Below are 21,151 nucleotides of genomic sequence, written 5' to 3'. Positions count from 1 at the left end.
GTGGTGGTGCACATCTGTAATCCCAGTACTTGGAAGGTGAAGACAAGAAGATCAGCAATTCAAGATCCTCTTCAGCTCCATAGTGGGTTTGATGGTAGCCTGAGTTAGCTACATGAGACTCTTCTCAAAAGCGAAATATATGCATCGATAAATATGAGTAAAAAATAAAAGATCCATCACCTTAACTTAATAAGGAAATGGAATCCCAGAGACTCAGATGTTCTGCCCAGTGTCATGGGGACAGTGAAGGTTTGGGTCTGGCAGCACAGCTGACCTGAGGTAAGTGACACTGTGAGTGCCAGGAAAATGCCATCATCAGATTACCTCCAATTCCAATCTCGGTCTTGACACATGTGAAAGTCACAGATTTGCTTTCTATGACTCAGAATTTTTTATGTAAAAAATGGGAATGACAGACATGTTCCTCCAAGCCAGGCATAGTGGAGAAAGCTTCTGAACCCTAGCTACCCAGGGCCAGGCAGACAAATGCCAAGATGAAGGCCCATCTGGGCTCCATCAAGAGTCCAAAGCCAGCCTGAGTGGCTTAGTGAGACTCTGTCTTAAAATTAAAATATAGGAAGGAACCGAGGATGAAGCACAGTGGTAGAGTGTTTGCCCATCACACAAGGCTTTGAGTTCAGTCCCCAGCACTGAAAACAAATGTTCTCTTGATAAGACCATGGGGAGACTGATGTAAGGATGTACTGACATTCTTATCTTTGGGAAAGACTTCAATTCTACACAAATATACATCATAATGCAGTGACATGTATATAAATCTTGATGTTATTACTCTCATCAGAATGGACTGAAAACACTACTTAGCTGGAGTGTATTCATCTATCCAGTAAGTATGAGTATTTGTATCTACAGTCTGGTATATTTTTTTAAACCAAAGGAGCATATACACTGTATTAGGCATCTACGCAATTAAATAGACTATTTTAAGCACTTAAAATACCATCTTTTCATTGGCAAAGGAAAATTTTTCATTCAAATATTAAAATAAATCTCTGAAATAATCACGTGTATGAACAACTCTGGCATATTAACAATGGCACTTTGGGTCTTGTTAAGAGGAGAGCTGAAGGCCAGAGAGATGGTTCAGAAGGAAAGGCACTTTTTGGGAAGTCTAATGGCCTGAGTTTGGTCCTTGGTGCTACATGGTGGAAGGAGAGAACTGATTCCCATGAGTCCTCCTTTGATTCCACAAGGGAATTGTGGTATGTATGTATGCCCCACCCCCACCAAACACACAGAACAAGGGGTTTTATAATCTCTTTAAGAATAAGAATATATGACAGAAAATCTAGATAACTCTCTCATACTAAGTTCTAGGTTTTTGGTCTGTGCTGTGAAACCTACTTGAAGCTACAAGAAAAGGAAGGCCGCCATGGCTGCCGCCATTCATGGAGTTTCCATGGCAGCCATCAGCCCGTGCTGTGCACTTGGGCAAGGTGACCTCTTGGTTAGCAAGATGTTTTAGACTCATGGGAAGGCGGAAGACTCACCTTGGTGTTCTGTCTCAGGTGGTCTCATACAGAAGCATTTCCTATATCTGATATGCACACCCGGTAATTCCCAATGTCCTTTGGTCCCTTTGAAGGCTCTAGAGGCCTCTCAGTGGGGGCATGCTTCATTCCTTAAGTGTAAATGTTATGTGGGAAGGTTTTTAATGTGTTTAAGATGCTAAGTGAGCTGATCTCCTGCCTCTGCCTACCTACCTTTTGTAGTTTATTTGAAGTAAGGTAGTATTTGGCCCTTAGGGAAGAGGGCGGATGTTATACAGACTTGTTTGGGGACAGCTACCTTTAATCTATGCTTTCTAACTTTGATTTTGCTCATGTAAAGGTACATTTAACATCTGATAAGCTAGTGACTTGGTTTTTAACCTGTGGACTTCCAGTAACCATAGTTTGTCTGAAGAGGAAGCGGACGCTTACATGGTTCATGCAGTTTCCACTCTGCTGTCAAAGCTCACAGAACAGTGAGAAGCCTCCCCTCAACTCAGTAGTGGGCCTTGAGGACTCTGTCTCCTCCTGCCAGCTGTGTGGAGACCATGAAGGTTCGAATCAGCTGGAATTTTCTGAGCTCTCCACAAGTTCAGTACTCTAATAAGATTTTCCCCACATAATCCTATAATACTAAATTTCATTACAGCCTCAAACAAAAGTCATATTTCCCAAACTGTATGTGCACATCCTTGGAGACATGGTTATAGCTGGTGTGGAAGGTTAGTTCAATAAATGTTCAATTATCACAACAGTGGCCAAAAAAAAAAAATCCTATAGTTAACTCTTGGGGCAGATTTGCTACCATTAAACATACATGTACTTCCTTTCATGCACAATGACCTCTCCTGACCTTGAGGAATCCCCAAGACCCCTGAGGCTGGAGAATAATTGACACTCAAGCATCATTAATCTCAGCAGTTTCATTGTTCTAGCTCTCCTGTACGTGCAGGATCATCCCTTGACTACTTACTGATATAAAAGCTGAGTGACTTTGCAGACTGGCTTTTCCGAGTCTCACAGGCTCCTGAGGAACTAAAGGTTGTCACCGAGAGTTTATATTTCCCAGGTTCCCTCAGTTCTGCAACAAATTCATGGGCTTCTTCATCCACTGTCAAATAGTCAGTAAAGTTCTCTGGATCAAAAGTCAAAAAAAGAGAAAAAATTAGAATACCTGTGAATTGACACCTGGGAGGGCCCAGGATGTAGGCAAACTGATTGAGTTTGTAAAATTTATTATTGCATTTCTTTCTTTTTTCCAAATTCAACTATACCTACAAAATTAAGGCACTGTATATGAGAAAAGTCAACTCAAATTCAAATTGTATTCATAATACTTTAAAATATAAGACCTAAAATATAGTTCCCAAATCCATCACTCATCACTCGGATGCGTGGTATTCGACACATACCCACCTAACAGAATCATGTACACAAGAGAAATGGACTTTGAGGGCAAGACAGCATTCACTGCCCTCCCTGTATGATTTCTGTAAAAGACAAGAAGTAACTAGTATTCACTAAATACCTTACAAGTGTCTTGTAGCATCGAATGATTTTTTTAAAACACTGGCTTACTTCTAGTTTAAAAGACATGTTAGTTTCTCTCCCTTCATCTATTTGCTCCGGCACTGTAAAAGGTAATATTTATTCTAAGCTGCCTCTATGTCTGCCTCCTGCTGCTTAGTATTTCATTTGAACTGTTTCTATTATTTGACAACAACAGTCTCCAAAAAAAATCACAATATAGTCAGATAAATACATGATTTAATTGAACTTTCTTGAAAATAGGCAGCAAAAAAGTATTTTGAGTTACAGAATACTCTGTTCCATAGAGTAAATAGAGAAACAGAAAAAACAAAGATTACGGGAACTTTGGAAACAAATAGGTAACTCAGTCCAACAAGGACTTTTGACTTAAATACCTAAAGTGACCAACAATTCCAATTTTATGCAATAGTAGAGTGTCGCTCATTACTATGGTCTAGAATAGAGAATGAAGAGATACTTCGTCTCATTGCATTAAATAAAAGTCAGCTTCCACAATAAAGTGACATGATTCTAATGTCCCCTCGTAAAATGAAGGCTGCCATTCTAACTCCAAACTTTGATGACCTGACAACTTTTGCCTTCTAAATGCTAGACAGGAAAATAGAAATAACATAAGCTCTTGCTAAACTCTAACAAGCAATAAACAACTCAAAAAACCTGGTGATCAACACTGGAGCCATGCTATGCTGTTGTTTTCATAAATTTACAGAGTATAATAAATAATACTATATGAGTCTGGTGGGCATGGTGGCACACACCTGTGATCATAGCACTTGGAGGTGAAGGCATGAAGGCCAGAAGCCCAGGATCATCCTCAGCTACATGTCAACTTTGAGACTAGTCTGGGCTATATGAGACCCTGTCTCAAAAATTAGGACACACACACACACACACACACACACACACACACACAGAGAGAGAGAGAGAGAGAGAGAGAGAGAGACACATACAGAGAGAGAGAGAGAGAGAGAGAGAGAGAGAGAGAGAGAGAGAGAGAGAGAGAGAGAGAGAGAGACTTACAGGCATGCATATATTCTCTCATATATATATATAAAATTTCAAATGACAGATGAAATCAAAGCATAGTGTATTGACTATGGTGGGGATACGATCTCCTACATATTTTCCATTTACTATCAACTTGTTGGGGCAAATTTGATCACCAGATCCAAAGGCCACATTCCTTCTTACTCAAGCTGGCCAAGGAGTACACACATCTAGAAGAAGCAGTCACTTCCCAGAAGACTCTTCATCACATGTCTCTCAAGTATGCATGTAAACAAACAACATTTCTTAAGAATAGTCTACAATATGTTTGATGTTGAAAATCACCCAAATATTAGAATTCTGATCTAATCTATGTATTTTGGTGTTCTGATTTCAGGCCCTATGGAATAGTCAATTGACTATTAGATTTGACTGCATCTGTCAATCTCCCTCCCTGAGTTCAGGTTCCAAAAACACTTCAGGTCCCTTCCTTTGGTGCCATTTGCTGCTCCAACTCCCCACTGCCTCACCTTCCCTCTCTATGAGGATATTGAATCCATCGAAGGCTGTAGGAGGTTTTGGTGGTAACCAGCTCAGCGTCATCTGCACGGGGAAGGCAGAGAAAGGGTCAGATGTGGGCTTCTCTGTCCGGCTGAGTGTGGTGTCGCTGTCATAGTCCATGGGCAGCACACTGACAAAGTCCTCCTCGTTCTCAGGGGCCGCAGAGGCGCTGTCCCACCAATAGGGCTGAGATGTGCTTTCGAGGTCAGTGCTGTTGGGGTCAGGCCAACCCAAAGACACGTTGCTGGGGGGAGTCTCCAGAGTTTCTTCAGGGAAGTGGAAGAGTCTGTCCCTTCCGATCGGATTTTGCAGTTTGATGAATGAGTCCTCGGGGAAGCTCCCACTTGGCTCTTCCCAGTTGTTCTTGTTCAAGTTGACAAAGTGAACAGAGATGTTTCGAGGAGGATATGGAGCTGGGGAAGAGAGTTTACATTTTCAAGTAGCTCTGAAGTGAATATTCATTTACTCTTGAGTCCAACACAGACTTATCAAGTACAGTTTAACTTTCCTTCTAATACACAAACAAATTTTAAAACTTTTCTGTAGTGTGTGTGTGTGTGTGTGTGACTACCCACATGCTTCATATGGAGATTGCAGGATCATTTGAAAAAGTTGGATCTGCACTTCTATCTACCATGCGGGGCCAGGAGATTGACCCAGGTGGCTAGGCTGGGTGTCAAGTACCTGTACCAGCTGCACCTCTGGACAGCCACAAAGAAAGTATTATGAAGGACAAATGTGGTTGTATATAAACTTCTAACATTTTGTACATAGTATACATATTTATTTATACCTCCTTAGCACATGACCAGTCACATTGCAAATGTATTAACTTGTGATACTGTACATGTTGATGTAGTAACTGAACTTCTTCTCAAGCTTAGTTGTATAAGTGTTCCTTCATTTACAACAATGTGACTTTAGGAAAACATGTGTCTCTGTCCCTGAGTAGCTTTAAAAAATCAATATAATTTACTTGTAGCTTGTAGAATATACGTTCCCATCTCTGAAATGCAGCATATGAACACACAGGAACAACGGATTACAGAAACATGTTTTCTCTACAGGTAGCAAATCATAAAGACAGCTGGTACATCTCTGCTTGCAACAGTCTCTAACTGTCCATCACATGGCTCCTCAGATACCTTCGCCAGGAACTTTTAGGAAAAGATCCATCTCCTGCTTCTTTACACTGTTATATACCTTCCTAGCTCTTTTGTGATACTGATTTCATTCTGTCTTATGTCACTGCCCTTTGTGTCAGATAACACCATTTCTGGGGACAGATTACCTGTCTCATTAGCCTTTTTTTTTCATTTTTCTTAGAATTAGAACAATGTCCAGATTAAAAAGAGTAGTCATCAGTGTGTCTTTACCAGAACAGAATACGAAAAGTACAAATAGAATTGTCAGCGTCAGCATAAGGTGAATCAGTTGTTCAGTTGAGATTCTCCTGTCTTGATGAAATTAAATGGGTATCCTGACGCAGAATTCCAGACAGAAAGGGTCTTGGGTGGTCTGTCCTGATGAATCCGCATCCCCATGAGAATGGGCTCTCCAGCATTATTAAGCACATTAGGCACATTCAATACTAGTTAAGCAATGAATATTTGATAATATGTGTGTGTAATTTATGCATTCATTGCTCTAGCCATCTATTCATATCATAAAAGTTCTTCTGTGGTTTTTTTTGTGGTTTGAGAATTTCATGCATGAACTCAGTATATTTTGATCATATCCACCCCCATTCCTTGCCTCCGATTCTTCTCATACTCCATAATAGTTTTTCATATTACTGATGCTACTAAAATTAGTATTGACAGCTTTAAGCATACCTGAGTCTAATGTTTTCTTTCAGTAATTAATTATCTATACTAGGATGTCTGCCATCTGCTTTTCTTCTACATGGACATTGGTCAAGGTATAGAAGAAGTAAAAATCTATTAGATCCAGTTAGGTGAGTTGATTATAACTTTTAAGACTACCATCTATATTTTTTATTTGAGAGTATAAAAACTAAGCTTACCATTTATTTACTTTAGATTTTTCTTCTGGAATATTTTGCTTAGATATCTTTAATAGGGACCCAAATTTTGTTTTTGTTATAAAAATAAATTCTTCCTTAGCTCTGCGACAAAATATTTCTTAGATATATTAAGAAAAATTTCCCTTAGAAACATTAAAATTAAACACCCAGCAACATCTAATTTAGCTATTTTCTCTTGAAGTTTGATTCCTCTGAAGACTTACCCGTTCTGTGTTGCTTGGGTTCATGGCTCACACCACTGTACTCCACAAGCGTACTTTTATTAAAAGTTGCCTCAGATACCAGCTGGAAGGTGACGTTGCTGTAACATATTCCTGGTAGCCAGTGATTAAATACTGTTTTCCCTTTAAAGAAGTCTGTGAAGGGAAAGATCAGTTACTTTAAAATTAGGAGCTTCTTAATGTCACATACTTGGAGAAAGTCCCAGTTGATTTTAAATATCCATAGAATAACGTTTTCTTCCATGTCTGGCATAGTCAGTAAAAAAGAATTGGAAGGCTAGAGATGAAAATTTGAACCTGTGCCCCTAATCCTGAAAAGTTCTTTTTTCCTGTCAGAATTCCTCACACGATTTGACACAATTAAAATTAATTTTTCAATCCTATGAATGTCCCGAGTATGCAGGGATTATGGAGGTTAGGTTTATATTAGCTCTTTATTAGGAGGAAAAACAAGTATTTTGCCACGTATGGCAAAAGAAACAGGAAATGTATAAGGAAGGTTTTTCTCCTGAAGAAAATATCTTATGTAGAATGTTCCTTGGTTTACCTGATGATTGGTCACATAGGAACCCCAAATGCCACCTTTTGCTTGTGAGAATAATCTTGGACCCTCTCCCACAGAAGAGAAGAAAAGCTGCCCACTGGCTACGGAAGCCTAGAGCTGTCCTGCCCTGCGGTGGGTGTGGTTGTCTCGAAATAGTCTTTACTGTATTTCCTGGAGCAGACATACTGCTTTTGGCAAGAATAACTTATAATTCAAACCAATTTGAAAATTTCTCATATTGTATGCATGACTTGCAATTCTCAAAGAATGAACTGGACGTGGTAAGACTTCTCACAACAAGATTTTCTTGAATCAATAACTTTTTCTTAATGGTTCACTCATAGGTCAAGTAGTGAATTACAAAGACTCTTTAGAGAAAGCAAGACCATCCAGAAAGATCTGCACAAAATTAGGAGTCATCATTTCTCCAGCCTCCTCCTGCCTCTTACCTTTGTATAGCATCGTTCTGAAGTCCCTCCCTTCCCAGTAGCTGATGTTCACTCTGCTGAACACGTTGTACTTTTCTGGATAATGAATTTCAAACAGTACTCCTGTTTCAGGAGAAGGCTTATAGTCATATATGGAGACACTGGTTACAGGCAAAGGTTCTACAGAAGGAAAGAGAGGTGAAATGGAGAGAGAGGGGTGGAGCCATCATTAATTCATTAATACAGTTGCTCTGATGCAATCTTACTCCCGCTTTTACAATTACATTTCCTCCTCAAAGAGCTCCTCTTAGCCCGAGCAGTAATTAACAAAGCACATTTTAGATGACCTTTTCTGCTTTTCAAATAGCTCTTAGACTCATCTTTCAATTTCTCACTTGCAGCAGCATTGGAGGTTAGGAAGAACAAATATTAAAGTCTCAATTCAATTGATGAACATAATGCACACCTGCAGTTTATATTGCCTGTCATATGCAATTTAATAGGTTTTGTGGCAGCATCTGTCTGTACCAGCAAATTCTTCATTTTCCTTTTCCTTGTGCCAAAATTAGATATCAATAATAGACAGCTAACAAAAAGTATTTTTGACTGTAGGCAATGATAAATATTTATGTGATCATTTTTTTTCTTTGTGTGAATTTTGCAGTTTTCTGTTATGGATAAGAGTTCAAACCACTCAGTGTTATGCATATGATCATTTATATTATGTATATCAAGCCTTTTTTCCACAGAAGTTCAAGAATATTCTTAATTTTTTTGGTTTTAATTTATTGTGAAACATTAGAATCACACAGTTTAAAAAGCCCATGATTTGTTTTTATACGTCTGATACATAACATTCTTATATAAATAAAGTTTCTCTATACTTCCAAAAGAGCTAGTAGATATATTTTATTTGAATAATTTTATAAGGAAGTATTATAAGGGCTAGAGAGATGGCTTGTAGCCTAAGAGTGCCTACTGCTCCTGCAGTGGACCTGAGTTTCATTCCCAGTACCCACTTTAGATGGTTCACAACTGTTTGTAACTCTAACTTCAGGGGATCCAGTGGCCTCCTTGGGTACCTGCAGTCATGTGCATATACCTACATACATACACACACACACACACACACACACACACACACACACATACATACACACAATTAAAAATGAATCTTAAAAAGGAAAAAATGATTGGTTTGACATCAACTACTACTATATTGTTGAGAAATAATTTTGACTCAGTTTTCAAGCTAAAAGATTCTTACCTAGAACATCTGGAGCTTAAACTAAAGCAACATCATTTGTTTAAATTCTATGCTTGTAACATGAATTGCTAAATGATCTTTTAATTAAAAAAAAAAAACCAGAGCCAGATATACAGGTAAATGCTGAAAGACCAGAGAGACAAACGGACAAGCCACAGCCACATCTCATGAGTCCTCTGACTGAACACCTCTGAGTCCTCACCCGAAAGGCTTCAGCCTGAAAAGGCCTTTAATTCCTGTCTCCTCATGCCTTATATGCCTTTCTCCTCCCAGCCATCACTTCCTAGTGCTGGGATTAGTGGCGTGTATGCTTCCCAAGTACAGGCATAAGATCTCAAGTGCTGGGATTAAAGGTATATGATTCCCAAGTACTGGGATTAAAGGTGTGTGCCATCACTGTCTGGCTTTGTTTCTCTCCTGGACTGAGTCAATCTTATGTAGTCCAAGGTGGCTTTGAACTAGAATGCTAGGGTTAAAGATGTGTGCCACCACTGCCTGGCCTCTGTGTTTAATCTAGTGGCTTGTTCTGTTCTCCGATCCGGCAAATTTTATTAGGGTACATAATATATCACCACTATGCTTTTTCAGAATTTTACTTTCAATGATAAAGGACTGTAAAAATCAACTTATTTCGTTCACTCGACACATTGTTATTGCCAAGCTACTCAGTTTCATCCTGTTGTTGAACATCTGATCATATTCCCTGAGCTCCTAATCTACTGCTCTCAAGGGAAGAAATGAAGAGAATGATGCTACATGCTATTTTTTTTTTTGGTTTTTGTTTTCTGAAAAATGAAGCCAATATCCATGAAGGAGTTCAGAAGAACAACAGACAGCAGGGTGTTTTCTATACACTGTGTGGTACACTCTCTGCCTAAAAGATTTCTATTTTATCCTCATCCTCAAACTAGCTTTCCCACATAAAGGTTGCATTTCAAAGTCAACTGAATATATCCTCTAAAACAACCAACCAAGAACCCCGAATACTCTTGAGATTTGAGTTCAGAGCTACCCAAGAAGATTTGAACAATTTGCAGATGTTTCAAGCCAACCCAATCACAAGTCTAGTGAGTCAAACAAAACAAAACACAATTCTAAAATATAGTCGAACCTCTCTCCACACATTTAACAAATCTGGAATCATTCTCCCTTCACTGTGACCGGAGGTAAAATATTACTTTAAATTTGGTGTCTTTCTTCTTAGTTGTGTTTTGAAATTCTTCTACATTTGTTTGTAGCCAGTACGATTTCATATTTACTACATTAATAGTCTCATATTGAGTACTTCATTCTACAGCTTGGTTTTATCGTTTAAAGAGATTTGAGATTTGACTAGCTTGATACAAGTACTTTTTAGAAACTTTGAGTGTTTGTTTTGTAACTATATAAATTATCCAGTTTATTCTTTTAGTCGAGGTCCTGCTTTCAATTCCGATAATACAGTTTCAGTAACTGTGTTGACTCTTCTTCTTTAGCTGAAGGATGCACACATCTTCAACTATACGAAATATTGCTAAAGAGTTTCTAACTGGATGCTGCTCGTATATGTAGCTAACAAAGTATGTATAAGCTCTTGGCCGTATTCTTTTTAAGTACACCCTTGTATCAGCCTTTGCAACCTATGCAAAAAATTCACTCATTGCTTTAAGTTCTTACTCATGAAGAAGGTTGATTTTTTTGTTTTTGTTTTGAGATGGGATTCACTTACATAGCCCCAGCTGTCCCAGAACTCACTATGTAGACCAGACTGGCCTTGAACTCACTGAGATCTACCTGCCTCTGCCTCCTGAGTTCTGGGATTAAAGGTATGCATCACTACACCCTGTTGAAGAAGGCTGATTTTTTAAATAATAATAATTAAATTTTTTTATTCTCAGTTACTATCCTTTATTTTCAACATATTACTATTAGTTATTTATTAGTTTATTTTTAAATTATTGCTATTATTATTGTTATTGTTGTTACTGTGTGTATGATGTGCGTAGGTAGGCACACTTGCCATGGACCCTGTGAAGGTCAGAGGACAACTTTGTTGAATCTGTTTTCTCCTCTACTTCTATGCGGCCTCCTGGGATTTAACCCAGGCCATTAGGAATGTGTTGCAAGTTCTGAGTCATCTCATAGGGACCCATACCATAATTTATGGGTTTTGAAATATATCTATGAAGAATTCTTTAGGTCAGAGTTAAGACTGTTAAATTCTCATAGATTTTGTATATTAGACATTTCCCTTTATTCTTGATGGGGCTGGCTACAGAACTTTGGGAAGGCAGATTCCTCCTCAGTGCTTTGAAGCAATGGCTTCCCTGTGTTCCTACACCAATGACTGAGAAGCAGAGGACTTCTCTCCAGCTCGGGATGAAGCCCGTGTGTTTTCCCTCTGGTACCTTCTAAAGCTATCTACTTACCCTTGATAATCTGCTATTTCATCCTCCTGTATTATTTACATATGACCTTATTTTTAATTACCTCACTAGGTACTTAGAATGCTCTGCTAGCCTGTGGATTTATCTCTTGAAAATTCTCAGTCATCTCTTAAATATGGGTTCGTCTTCCCTCAGCTCTGTTCAAACTATGGGGCATACGCACAGTGTTATTATTCAACTGCTATCAGTATACAATTTATTCTGTTTATTCAGAGTTAAAAATTAATTTAAACAATAATTTTAGCTTTAATTAGCTTCACTAATGGTCAAAGGAGTCCCAAAGACTGCCCCACTCATCACAGACTACTGCCAAGGCTGCTGGTTACTCTTCACAACTGATGGTAAGGCCCTATTGTTGAAGACAAAATTTACTTATGCTGTTGAACACAAGCCAGCGTCCACCTAGAAGCTCCACCCCTACTGACTAGTGCTGATGGTGCTGGGAGGTACACTGTAGGCTACGAAGGATAAAGATCATCATCCATATCTCTCCCCTGCAAACCCTGGGGCTTGCACCTGCAACAGTGACCAAATGTTATGAAAGCAAACAACCACTTTTTTATTTAAGGCCCACTCCGTGAAATGAAACCCATGCCTGATACTTCTAAAGTGACCAAGAACCATGGGACCTAGAAGAAATCCTACCATTATTATTCTGATAAGGGAGCATAGAAATAAAATGACACCTAATGACGCATTACCATATGCATAGAGCAATGCATCACTTTGCCCTCCTCAGAGAAGCTTCTTCTTGCAGTAAATGGGATGGGCTTGTTTCAAGGAAAATGGTCCCCCAAAGGGAGTGGCACTATTAGAAGGTATGATCTTGTTAGAGTAGGTGTGGCTTTTTGGAGGAAGTGTGTCACTGTGGGGTTGGTCTCCTTTGCTCAAGCTACACCCAATGAGACAGACTACTTCCTGTTGCCTTTGGGTCAAGATGTAGAACTCTCAACTTCTTCTCCAGCACAATGTCTGACTGAATGCTTCCTTTCTTCCCTCTATGACAACGGACTAAACCTCTGAAATCAGTGAAAGTGAGCCATCCCAATTAAATGTTTTTCTTTATAAGAGTTGTCATGGTCATGGTGTCTTTTCACAGCCATAGAAACCATAACTAAGACAGTTCATGACACAGACACCCAAAATTAGACAATGCATAGAGAGTGAGAAACTTTGGAGGACTCAGTCTTAAACAGGAAATCTTTATCTAACCCTTCCCCTCAATGCCCAGGGATCTATGCAGAAGAAAAGGCAGGAAGATTGTAAGAGCTAGAGGTGATGGAGGACTCCAAGGAAATAGCATCTTCCAGATACAACAGGGCTGATACACATATACATTCACAGAGATTGTGGCAGCGTGCACAGGGCTGCATAGGTTCAAGCCAGATGGGGTCCCCGCCCTGAGACAGGGAGGTGGACCGAGTCCCACCCCTAACAAGAAGCTATTTGCAAATGATACTTCCTTGCAAAGGGAAAATCAGTTTCCTCCATCGAAGTATAACTGGGTATATCAGCCATACTAGGAGCAGGCCCCATACAAAGAAATAATTGGCCAACACAAAACAGTCTGCTTTTGTTTCATTTATTTTGTTTTTTTTTTGTCTTATTGTTTTATTTTTGTCTGTTTCAATTTCTTTTTAGAGAGAGAGAAAGAGAAAAAACATGATGTTGGGTGGGTAGGGAGGTGGTAAGGATCTGGGAGGAGTTGGGGAAAGGGGAAAATCATGATCAAAATACGTTGTCTGAAAAATATTTTAAATAAAAAAATCAGCAAAATAAATTTTAATTTAATGTAAATAATTATTTTTTTATTTCAAAAGGTTTAAGTTCCATTATATATTCTATGTATTTCATTTATGACATGTTTTGTTTGGTTATTGCTGGAAAATGAAGATTATTCTGATCTTTATGTCTGTGAACATTGCAAATATACTGTCAGGTTTTGCTAAATTGCTATTTTAAATAGAATCTGACCTATTGTGTGTTTTGATGTCTGTCACTGTGAGTGTAGGTTTCTTTATGTGACTTAAAACATGGGCTCTATGCTTATTGTTCATTTTTTGCCTCTGATACAGTTCATACGTTGTTCCCTCTCAACTACCACGGTCACCAGTTGTTCTTGGGCCCTTCATATTGCTATGTGTTTGCTGTAGACTTCTACCAAGTCCAGTGGTGAGGCTTCGTCTTGGCACTGAGATTGGCTATGTACCCTATTCTAGGTGGAAAGTCCAACTGTGCCTGGTTTGGGGTGGCACATTCTTTTTTTTTTTTTTTTTTTTTTTGGTTTTTCGAGACAGGGTTTCTCTGTGTAGCTTTGTGCCTTTCCTGGGACTCACTTGGTAGCCCAGGCTGGCCTCGAACTCACAGAGATCCGTCTGGTTCTGACTCCCGAGTGCTGGGATTAAAGGCGTGCGCCACCATCGCCCGGCACATTCTGATTCTTTTACCAACTGGAGCCCAAACTCAGGACTATCCTTTCTGTATCTGGAGCCCAGAGGCCCAGTTCAGCAAGGCCACCTCACTTGAGTTTCCGTTTCTTTTTTTCTTTTTCTTTCTTTCTTTTTTTTTGAGCTGAGGATCGAACCCAGGGCCTTGCACTTGCTAGGCAAGCACTCTACTACTGAGCTAAATCCCCAACCCCGAGTTTCTGTTTCTTTTTTTTTTGTTTTTTTTTTTTGTTTGTTTGTTTTTTGTTTTTTGTTTTTTTGTTTTTTGTTTTTTCGAGACAGGGTTTCTCTGTGCAGCTTTGCGCCTTTTCCTGGAACTCACTTGGTAGCCCAGGCTGGCCTCGAACTCACAGAGATCCACCTGGCTCTGCCTCCCGAGTGCTGGGATTAAAGGCGTGCGCCACCACTGCCCGGCTAGTTTCTGTTTCTTTTATGACTTGGAGACAAGTGTGCACTTGAACTTGGTCCTATGCCTCTCACGTTCTTTTGTTTTATGGAAAGAGCAAAATGTAGATGACTGAGCAAGAATTTGCTGTCCTCTTTTGACTAGCAATCCCAATATTAATTGATCTTTCTTTTGCTTTTAATAAATAATAAAAGCGTGACACACAATAAGGTCTTGTTTTTTTCCAATTAAATATTTGACATAATCTTAAATCATGTTTAGATTTAGGATATTTCATGTTCCTTAATTGTCTTTGAGCCATTCCCAGCAGTCAGGAAGGAAATTGGTGTGTGTAGGTGTGCAAAAGGTATTTAAATTTTACTTTCTAACATACAGCACCAGCATATACAACTGTAGGGCTTCTCTGCAGGTCACATATTCAGAGAGAAAGTTACAGGCACATTGTGTATTCCCTGTAACCACACCCACTTCATAGTGTCAACGGGCATCTTTACTGTGTCCAGTAACGATGTTTCCAACAGGAAATCTGAAAGTTCTGGCTGTGGTTATAAGAGAACACATGAACAAAAGTCAAGAAGCCGGTAGCCCATGCTTCACTGTAACTACTGACAGCAGAGGGACATCTGCCTGAGATGGCTCCACTTTGCCAACTAAAACCTAAGGAAGCAACTGGGTAAGGGTCTGGCCCTTGACGGGACAGACCTAAGCACCTGTCTCCACTGGGGTAGTTCTCTTGAGACATGATTATACCCTCCTTTCTGATGGCAGAAATGGGAGAAAAGACTGATCCTGAATCCCAGGCACAAGCTACTGCTTCATGTCTAGAAGATGACTGGAGACCCGACCTGTGTGTCTCTAAATGGACCCCCGAGGTATGTTGGCCACAGTCACCTAGGATACAGGAGAGACGGCCACCATCAAGCCACTGCCTTGGTTCATGCCGGCAACACTTTTTCCTTAGGACATTTGAGCAGCGTCCTGAGTTCATTCTCACCTCTTACCTCACTTCCAGTTTTGTTTCCTCTCAGTACACATAAGTCCAGAAGCCATTCAATCCTCTCTTTTTAGTCAGTGTCTCTGTCAAAAACCGGGACCCCTACCTCAGCGATGTTTCCCGACTCAATTTGAATTTTCCTTTGTTTCTGATGCCGCAAGTCATTTTCTGTCTCAAGTCATTGGTAATGCTTTTATCTATTGGTCATATGTCATATTCTGTTGATTTTGTATTATTTGTCAGAGTGAGAAAGACACATAATTTTATATATTTCAAAAACATGTACATTTTAAAAACAGTACTTGGTAGGCACTATTATTATATAGGGTAACAAAAGATTAGTCTGGACAACCACAGCATACTAAGTTAAATCTGAACTGCAGGTTGCTTTTATGTGTCTCAGGAGAGAGTAGTAGGATTTTCATTTTTAAGAGGTTGATGGGAATCAGAGAAATAGTAACTCGTGACACAGGAAAATTATTTGAAGTTTGAAAATTTTGTATCTACAAAGTAGTTTGAGAGCAATGCCCTGCTGACTCATAGCTACAATGCAGAGCATGTGGCCTGTAGTTTCATGTCTATGTTATCCAGGGCTTTGTGGAAAAGGGGTTGTCCACCAGAATGGGTGACAGATCTGAAAACAGAGGGAATTCACTTCTGCTCCAGGCTGCACCTGTGACTTCTAGATGTCTTTGACAGTCTGCTCAGCCTTTGAACCACCACTCTGGGGTGCTGCTTGGTAATTTGTCCATTGTCGGGACAAATTCAATGTCTTTCAGCCTGGGGTTGTGCTACCAGAGGCTTCCCCAGTGAAGTCACCTCCTGTCGTTTCCTCGATCTGTCTCCATTCTGTATCATGTGAAGTCTCAACTCCCTTGCAGGGCTCTTAAACTCTCTCCCTGTATTTCTGGCCACCTCTCCTGAATTATTTTGGAGCACCTGTCTGCAATTGCTGCTGAACAATCTGGCCATGCCTGATTAAAGGCATTTTTATGTACCATTATTTTTCTAGGACCTTGGCCGTGATAGAGAATATGCTCAATAAATAGAATTAAATAAATCAATTATTTATATTCATGATAGGGCTAGATGACTAATACGCCCATGGGCTGTTTCCATGTGTCTCCTGCAGACTTGACAGCCACCATTCCTAAGTCTTGCCTGACACGGGAATCAATTGCATGTGTCTAGCATTTTCCCAGTTCCTAAGAAATTATTCCCAGGTATTGTGTTTTCTGCCAAGAAACTGCCTCTTTCTCCTGAAGTGCGCACATTATACTCAACCATCATCATCAGCTAAATATTCACTGGTGTTAGAGCCTATGGGTTGCAGGGCTCTTTTGAACTGACCACATGAGTCTGTTGTGCCCAATTTATTCTTTGCATTCCCTCCTCCCCCGACTTTCTCTGTGAGCTCCACACTCAGAACAACTGTACCAAAGAATCCAAGTGCTGCCCCTGGGTCACCTGCTCTGACATCATGTGGCTGATGACTGCAACAAATGTCCTTTCTATCCTCAAGAGCAGTGTGTCAGTCCTGCGAGCAGGTACTGCAAGTGATTTAGGAGTGTAAAACTTTAAAATGGGGAGATGGTGGGGTATGAATTAGGAGCTCATTAATTGTTATATATTATATATAATAATAATCCTAATACTATAGGAGTTTTAGGGGTCAAAATTAGCCTTAGTCATCATGTTATTAAATTCTCTCTTTCATGATACACACCCAAACACTACCTGATGCTGCTTCAAGCCTAATGCCAAAATATTTGTACCTTTATATATAATTCTCATATTCCCATTATCATCTCTTCTGGAATCTGAGGTACTGTACCCAAGCCTTTAAAACAGAACACAGTGCTGCTGGGGAAATGGCTCAGTCGACTGAATTTGATCCCCAGAACCCATAGTAAAAGCCCAGAGTGGGGACTGAGAGATGGCTCAGTGGGAAAAGGCACTTGCTGCCAAGCCTGAGGACTTGGATTTAATCCCTACAGCTCACATAAAGGTGGAAAGAGAAAATATATTCCTGCAAGTTGTCCTCTGACCTCCAGATGTGTGTCCTCACATGTGCATGCCCGTACAGACACACAGACACAAACACACACAGAGAACACAGACACAGACACAGACACAGACAGACAGACAGACAGACAAACACACACACACACACACACATACACACACGAGTAAATGAATGTAAAAATAAAACACAAAGTCAGAAGTGATAGTACATGCATGCAATCTCAATGCTGGTGAGGTGGAGGAGGGTTGATCCCTGGGCCTTACTCTTTAACTGTTCTAATTGAACAGGCAAGCTCCAAGCCAACAGGAGACCCTGTCTCAAAATGAAGATGAATGGTGTTCCCGAGGACAACCCCAAGATAGCCCTCTGGTCTTCACAGGTACTCATGTGCACATGTAAGCAAGTGTGGAGGTTGATTGTCCCTCACTTGGTGCCTCATTTATGTTGCAGGGTATTTGTTTACACTGTGTGAAGAGTGTCGCTCGCTGTGATTGGTTTAATAAAAAGCTGAATGGCCAGTAGCTAGGCAGGAGAGAATAGGTGGGACTTCCAGGGAGAGAGAGGAACTGTGGGAAGAAGAGAGGTGGGGAGACACCAGAGAGATGTGAAACAAGTAGAATGTTCAGAATAGGAGAGAGGTAAAAGTCACACGGCAGAATGTAGAGTAATAAACGCAGGTTAGTTTAATTTATAAGAGCTAGTTGGGAACGAGCCTAAGCTAAAGGCCACATTTTTATAATTAACAGTAAGTCTCTGTGTCATTATTTGGGGTTGGTGGCTGAAAAGACAGTCTGACTACACACCTGAATGTCTATGTTTCCTCCCTTCTTTCTGCTTCTTTTTTCTTTCTTTTTAAATGACAGGGTCTCATGTAGCCCAGGTTAGCCTTGAACTTGACATATAGCAGAGGATAATGCTGAAATATTATCCTCCTTCCTCACTGTCCCAAGTGTTGGGACATTGGGATTACAGGTATGACTGACCACCGCGGGCCTTCAAATTTTCTTAATAACTGTCAGCCGAAGGGCTATAGCTTCCAACTATATTTCTTTGGAGTTGCTCTGTACTTGCTAATAAATGTTGGGACAGAGCAGGTTTTGAGTTTCTACACCCTCTTTTGCACAATACTTTAATATCTGCCCCTTGACTTTCTCCTATTCATGCTGAACTACTTTGAGCTAACATATATAGAACAGCTACTAAATTTCAGGCCAGGTGTTTATAAAACTATGCAGCTGTGTAAAGCAGAATGTTGACTTCAAAGAGTTGGTTGCAGTTGTGATGCACCCGCAGCTATGGCCTGAGTCTCAGCCAGGTTCATCTTAAGACAGGGTTTTACAGGTGAGATTTCCCCTTAATTGAATTAATTTCTAACTCTTTCCTCTAGCTCCATTAGCCTTGCAGGTGGCAGGTCTATGCCATCGTTAATTTTCAGAACTTAATAATGACGCTGGGATTCTGCCAATGAGACTTTAATTAATTTTTGACACTCAGGTTAAAAATACATCTCCAACTTGCTTTTGAGTTCTTTCTTCTGATTGTTTCTCTTTTCTTTTTATCCTCACAGACACTGTCACACTGTCCTTTTCCCTAATCATGTCCACAATGGTCCCATATAACTGATAGTTTAATGATGGCGGCCATTGAAAAGTTCACACTGAAGCACATGAGCAAAAGGAACTTTGATGAAGCATTCAATTGTTCTGATGACAAATCACTGTCTCACAGAGATTGCTCTTCAATATACTCCATAACATGTTATCTTATGATGTGATGCTAAAGTCAGAGAGCATGGTGAAAATCACCTGCAGTTAAAACCATTGCTAAAACCTTCCCAGTGGCAGCATCAGCTCCCCATTACATTTTATCTGTCTGCATTTTTCTTGGGCAGTGGAAGCCAAGGCTATGTTTAAGGTGAGATGAGGAATGGTAGCTGTTGTCTGTGTGTATCTCTAATTCTAGCACTGGGAAGGCTGAGTCAGAAGGATTGGGAGGTTGAGGCCAGCCCAGGGTACATCAAGACCCTGCTTAATAACAAAGAACAAATAAACAGCAATATTTTTATGCCCTCACCTAAGAATGTCAAACTAAGGTCAGGTCACCTAACTATGAATATAAACTCACTGTCTCAAGAACCAATTGCTTCATATAGGAGTACATGTTCTGGGATAACACAACAATCTAGATCATGGATTTAAGTTATGTGGGAGAAATTTGTATAGTCCAGTCATTAACCTGAAATTATCATTCAGTCTCAAAGTATATTGTCAATGAAGTTTACTCTTCTGATATAAAACATATTTTTAAAAAAGTAATAGTGAATATGATCAAATTGGATAAGGAGTTAATTTCGTAATATAAGGGAGAGTGTTGAGCTGTTATTCGACCTCAAGCTAAACAGTCTTGCCATTCTCCTGGACTCTGTTTCAGCCATAGACTCATGAGGACACACTCAGAGGAGCACAGAGAATGACATCACAGGGTACTTACTTGTCAACACGGTGATTGATCTGGAGGGTTTGGTGACCACATTCCCGTTGACCACCACCAGAGTGATTATGTAATAAAGACCATGATAAGTGGCCTTAAAGACCACAGGAGGAGGCAATGTGCTGTTAAATTCCTCAAATTCGAAGAAATAGTTTTTGGACTCTCCAGCTACCCTCACAACGTACACAGATGTTGGGCTGACAATATCGGAAGCTTCTAAAGACACAACGATGTTGTTGTCATCTTGAACAGTCACGTGGAACATTGTAACAATCTGGTCAAGAGAAAGACAAGAGGTAGAAGTCAGAGCCAGGCCATGGACCATAAAATTATGCTGAGAAAATTTTTCTACAACAAACACGTATGGTAGCTATGGATATTTTAGTCACATAGCAAAAGGCAGGTTGCCCATCTCATGAAAAATGATCCCAGAGTTTTACAATGAACACTTGATATTCCACTGAAAGTCTGTCTCCAGCTCATGGAGTATTTAATGTGACAAGCACACAATACACATCAGATGGATGAGCAAATGACAAATGATGTCACTGTCAGAGTTAATTTCCAGTGAGGCTCTGTGTTCTGATAAGTGGGAGAAGTGTTTGAGCAAACACCATTTCAGAGGAAATCTTCTCAAGGTAATTATTTCCTCTCTTTTGCTCACCTGTCAGTTCTGAAAGTGGAGAAGATGTCAGGACAGAATCCTGGGAAGATGATTCTCATCATTACAAATTATCCAGCCCTTAAGCAGAAAAGCCATGGTAAGAATCAACCATAATGCAGTCATGGGTGACTGAAATCATTCCTTCAAATATTCAGATAAGTTTAGGGGCTGGGGATATAACTCAGTTGGTAGAGTGCTTAGCTGGCATTCATGAAACTAGATTCAGTCCCAAGTATCACATACAGACACATGAAGATTACTAGTTAGAGAAATAGTTTAGGAGAGATGTCTCAGGAGACACAGCTCAGGAGAGAGCTTTTAAGACCATTTGCTGTTCCATTGTGAGAACTGGAATTCCATTCCCAGCACTCACATAGTGCAGCTCACAACTGCCTGTAACTCCAACTCCAAAACACAGCTGCATGCACACACAGACTCAAATCACACACACACACACACACACACACACACACACACACACACACAAATAAAAATAAACCTTTTAAAAATGTGTAAAGTACGTTTGTAAAATCATTTGTATTATTGGCCTAAATGTCCATTTTTGACTCTGTACAGACTCC

The 21,151-nt window shown here is 39.9% G+C and overlaps 1 protein-coding gene across 1 annotated transcript in view; it reads right to left on the bottom strand.

Annotated features, from left to right (window-relative positions):
• Ptpro (protein tyrosine phosphatase receptor type O) overlaps nt 1-21,151 on the bottom strand; it is a 215,996-nt gene that overhangs the window by 82,342 nt on the left and 112,503 nt on the right. Inside the window, exons 2-6 of the mRNA XM_059257172.1 lie at nt 19,907-20,180; nt 7,872-8,030; nt 6,861-7,013; nt 4,580-5,023; nt 2,485-2,646 (exon numbers count right to left, since the gene is read on the bottom strand). Of these exons, the coding sequence (XP_059113155.1) occupies nt 2,485-2,646; nt 4,580-5,023; nt 6,861-7,013; nt 7,872-8,030; nt 19,907-20,180 (1,192 nt within the window). The remainder of the gene's footprint in view (nt 1-2,484; nt 2,647-4,579; nt 5,024-6,860; nt 7,014-7,871; nt 8,031-19,906; nt 20,181-21,151) is intronic.

This window comes from Peromyscus eremicus, chromosome 3 (genome assembly GCF_949786415.1).
Source record: "Peromyscus eremicus chromosome 3, PerEre_H2_v1, whole genome shotgun sequence".
In the NCBI taxonomy this organism is placed as follows: Eukaryota; Metazoa; Chordata; class Mammalia; order Rodentia; family Cricetidae; genus Peromyscus; species Peromyscus eremicus.
The sequence above is the reverse complement of the archived record's forward strand: the minus strand, read 5'-3'. Positions and strand labels throughout refer to the sequence as shown.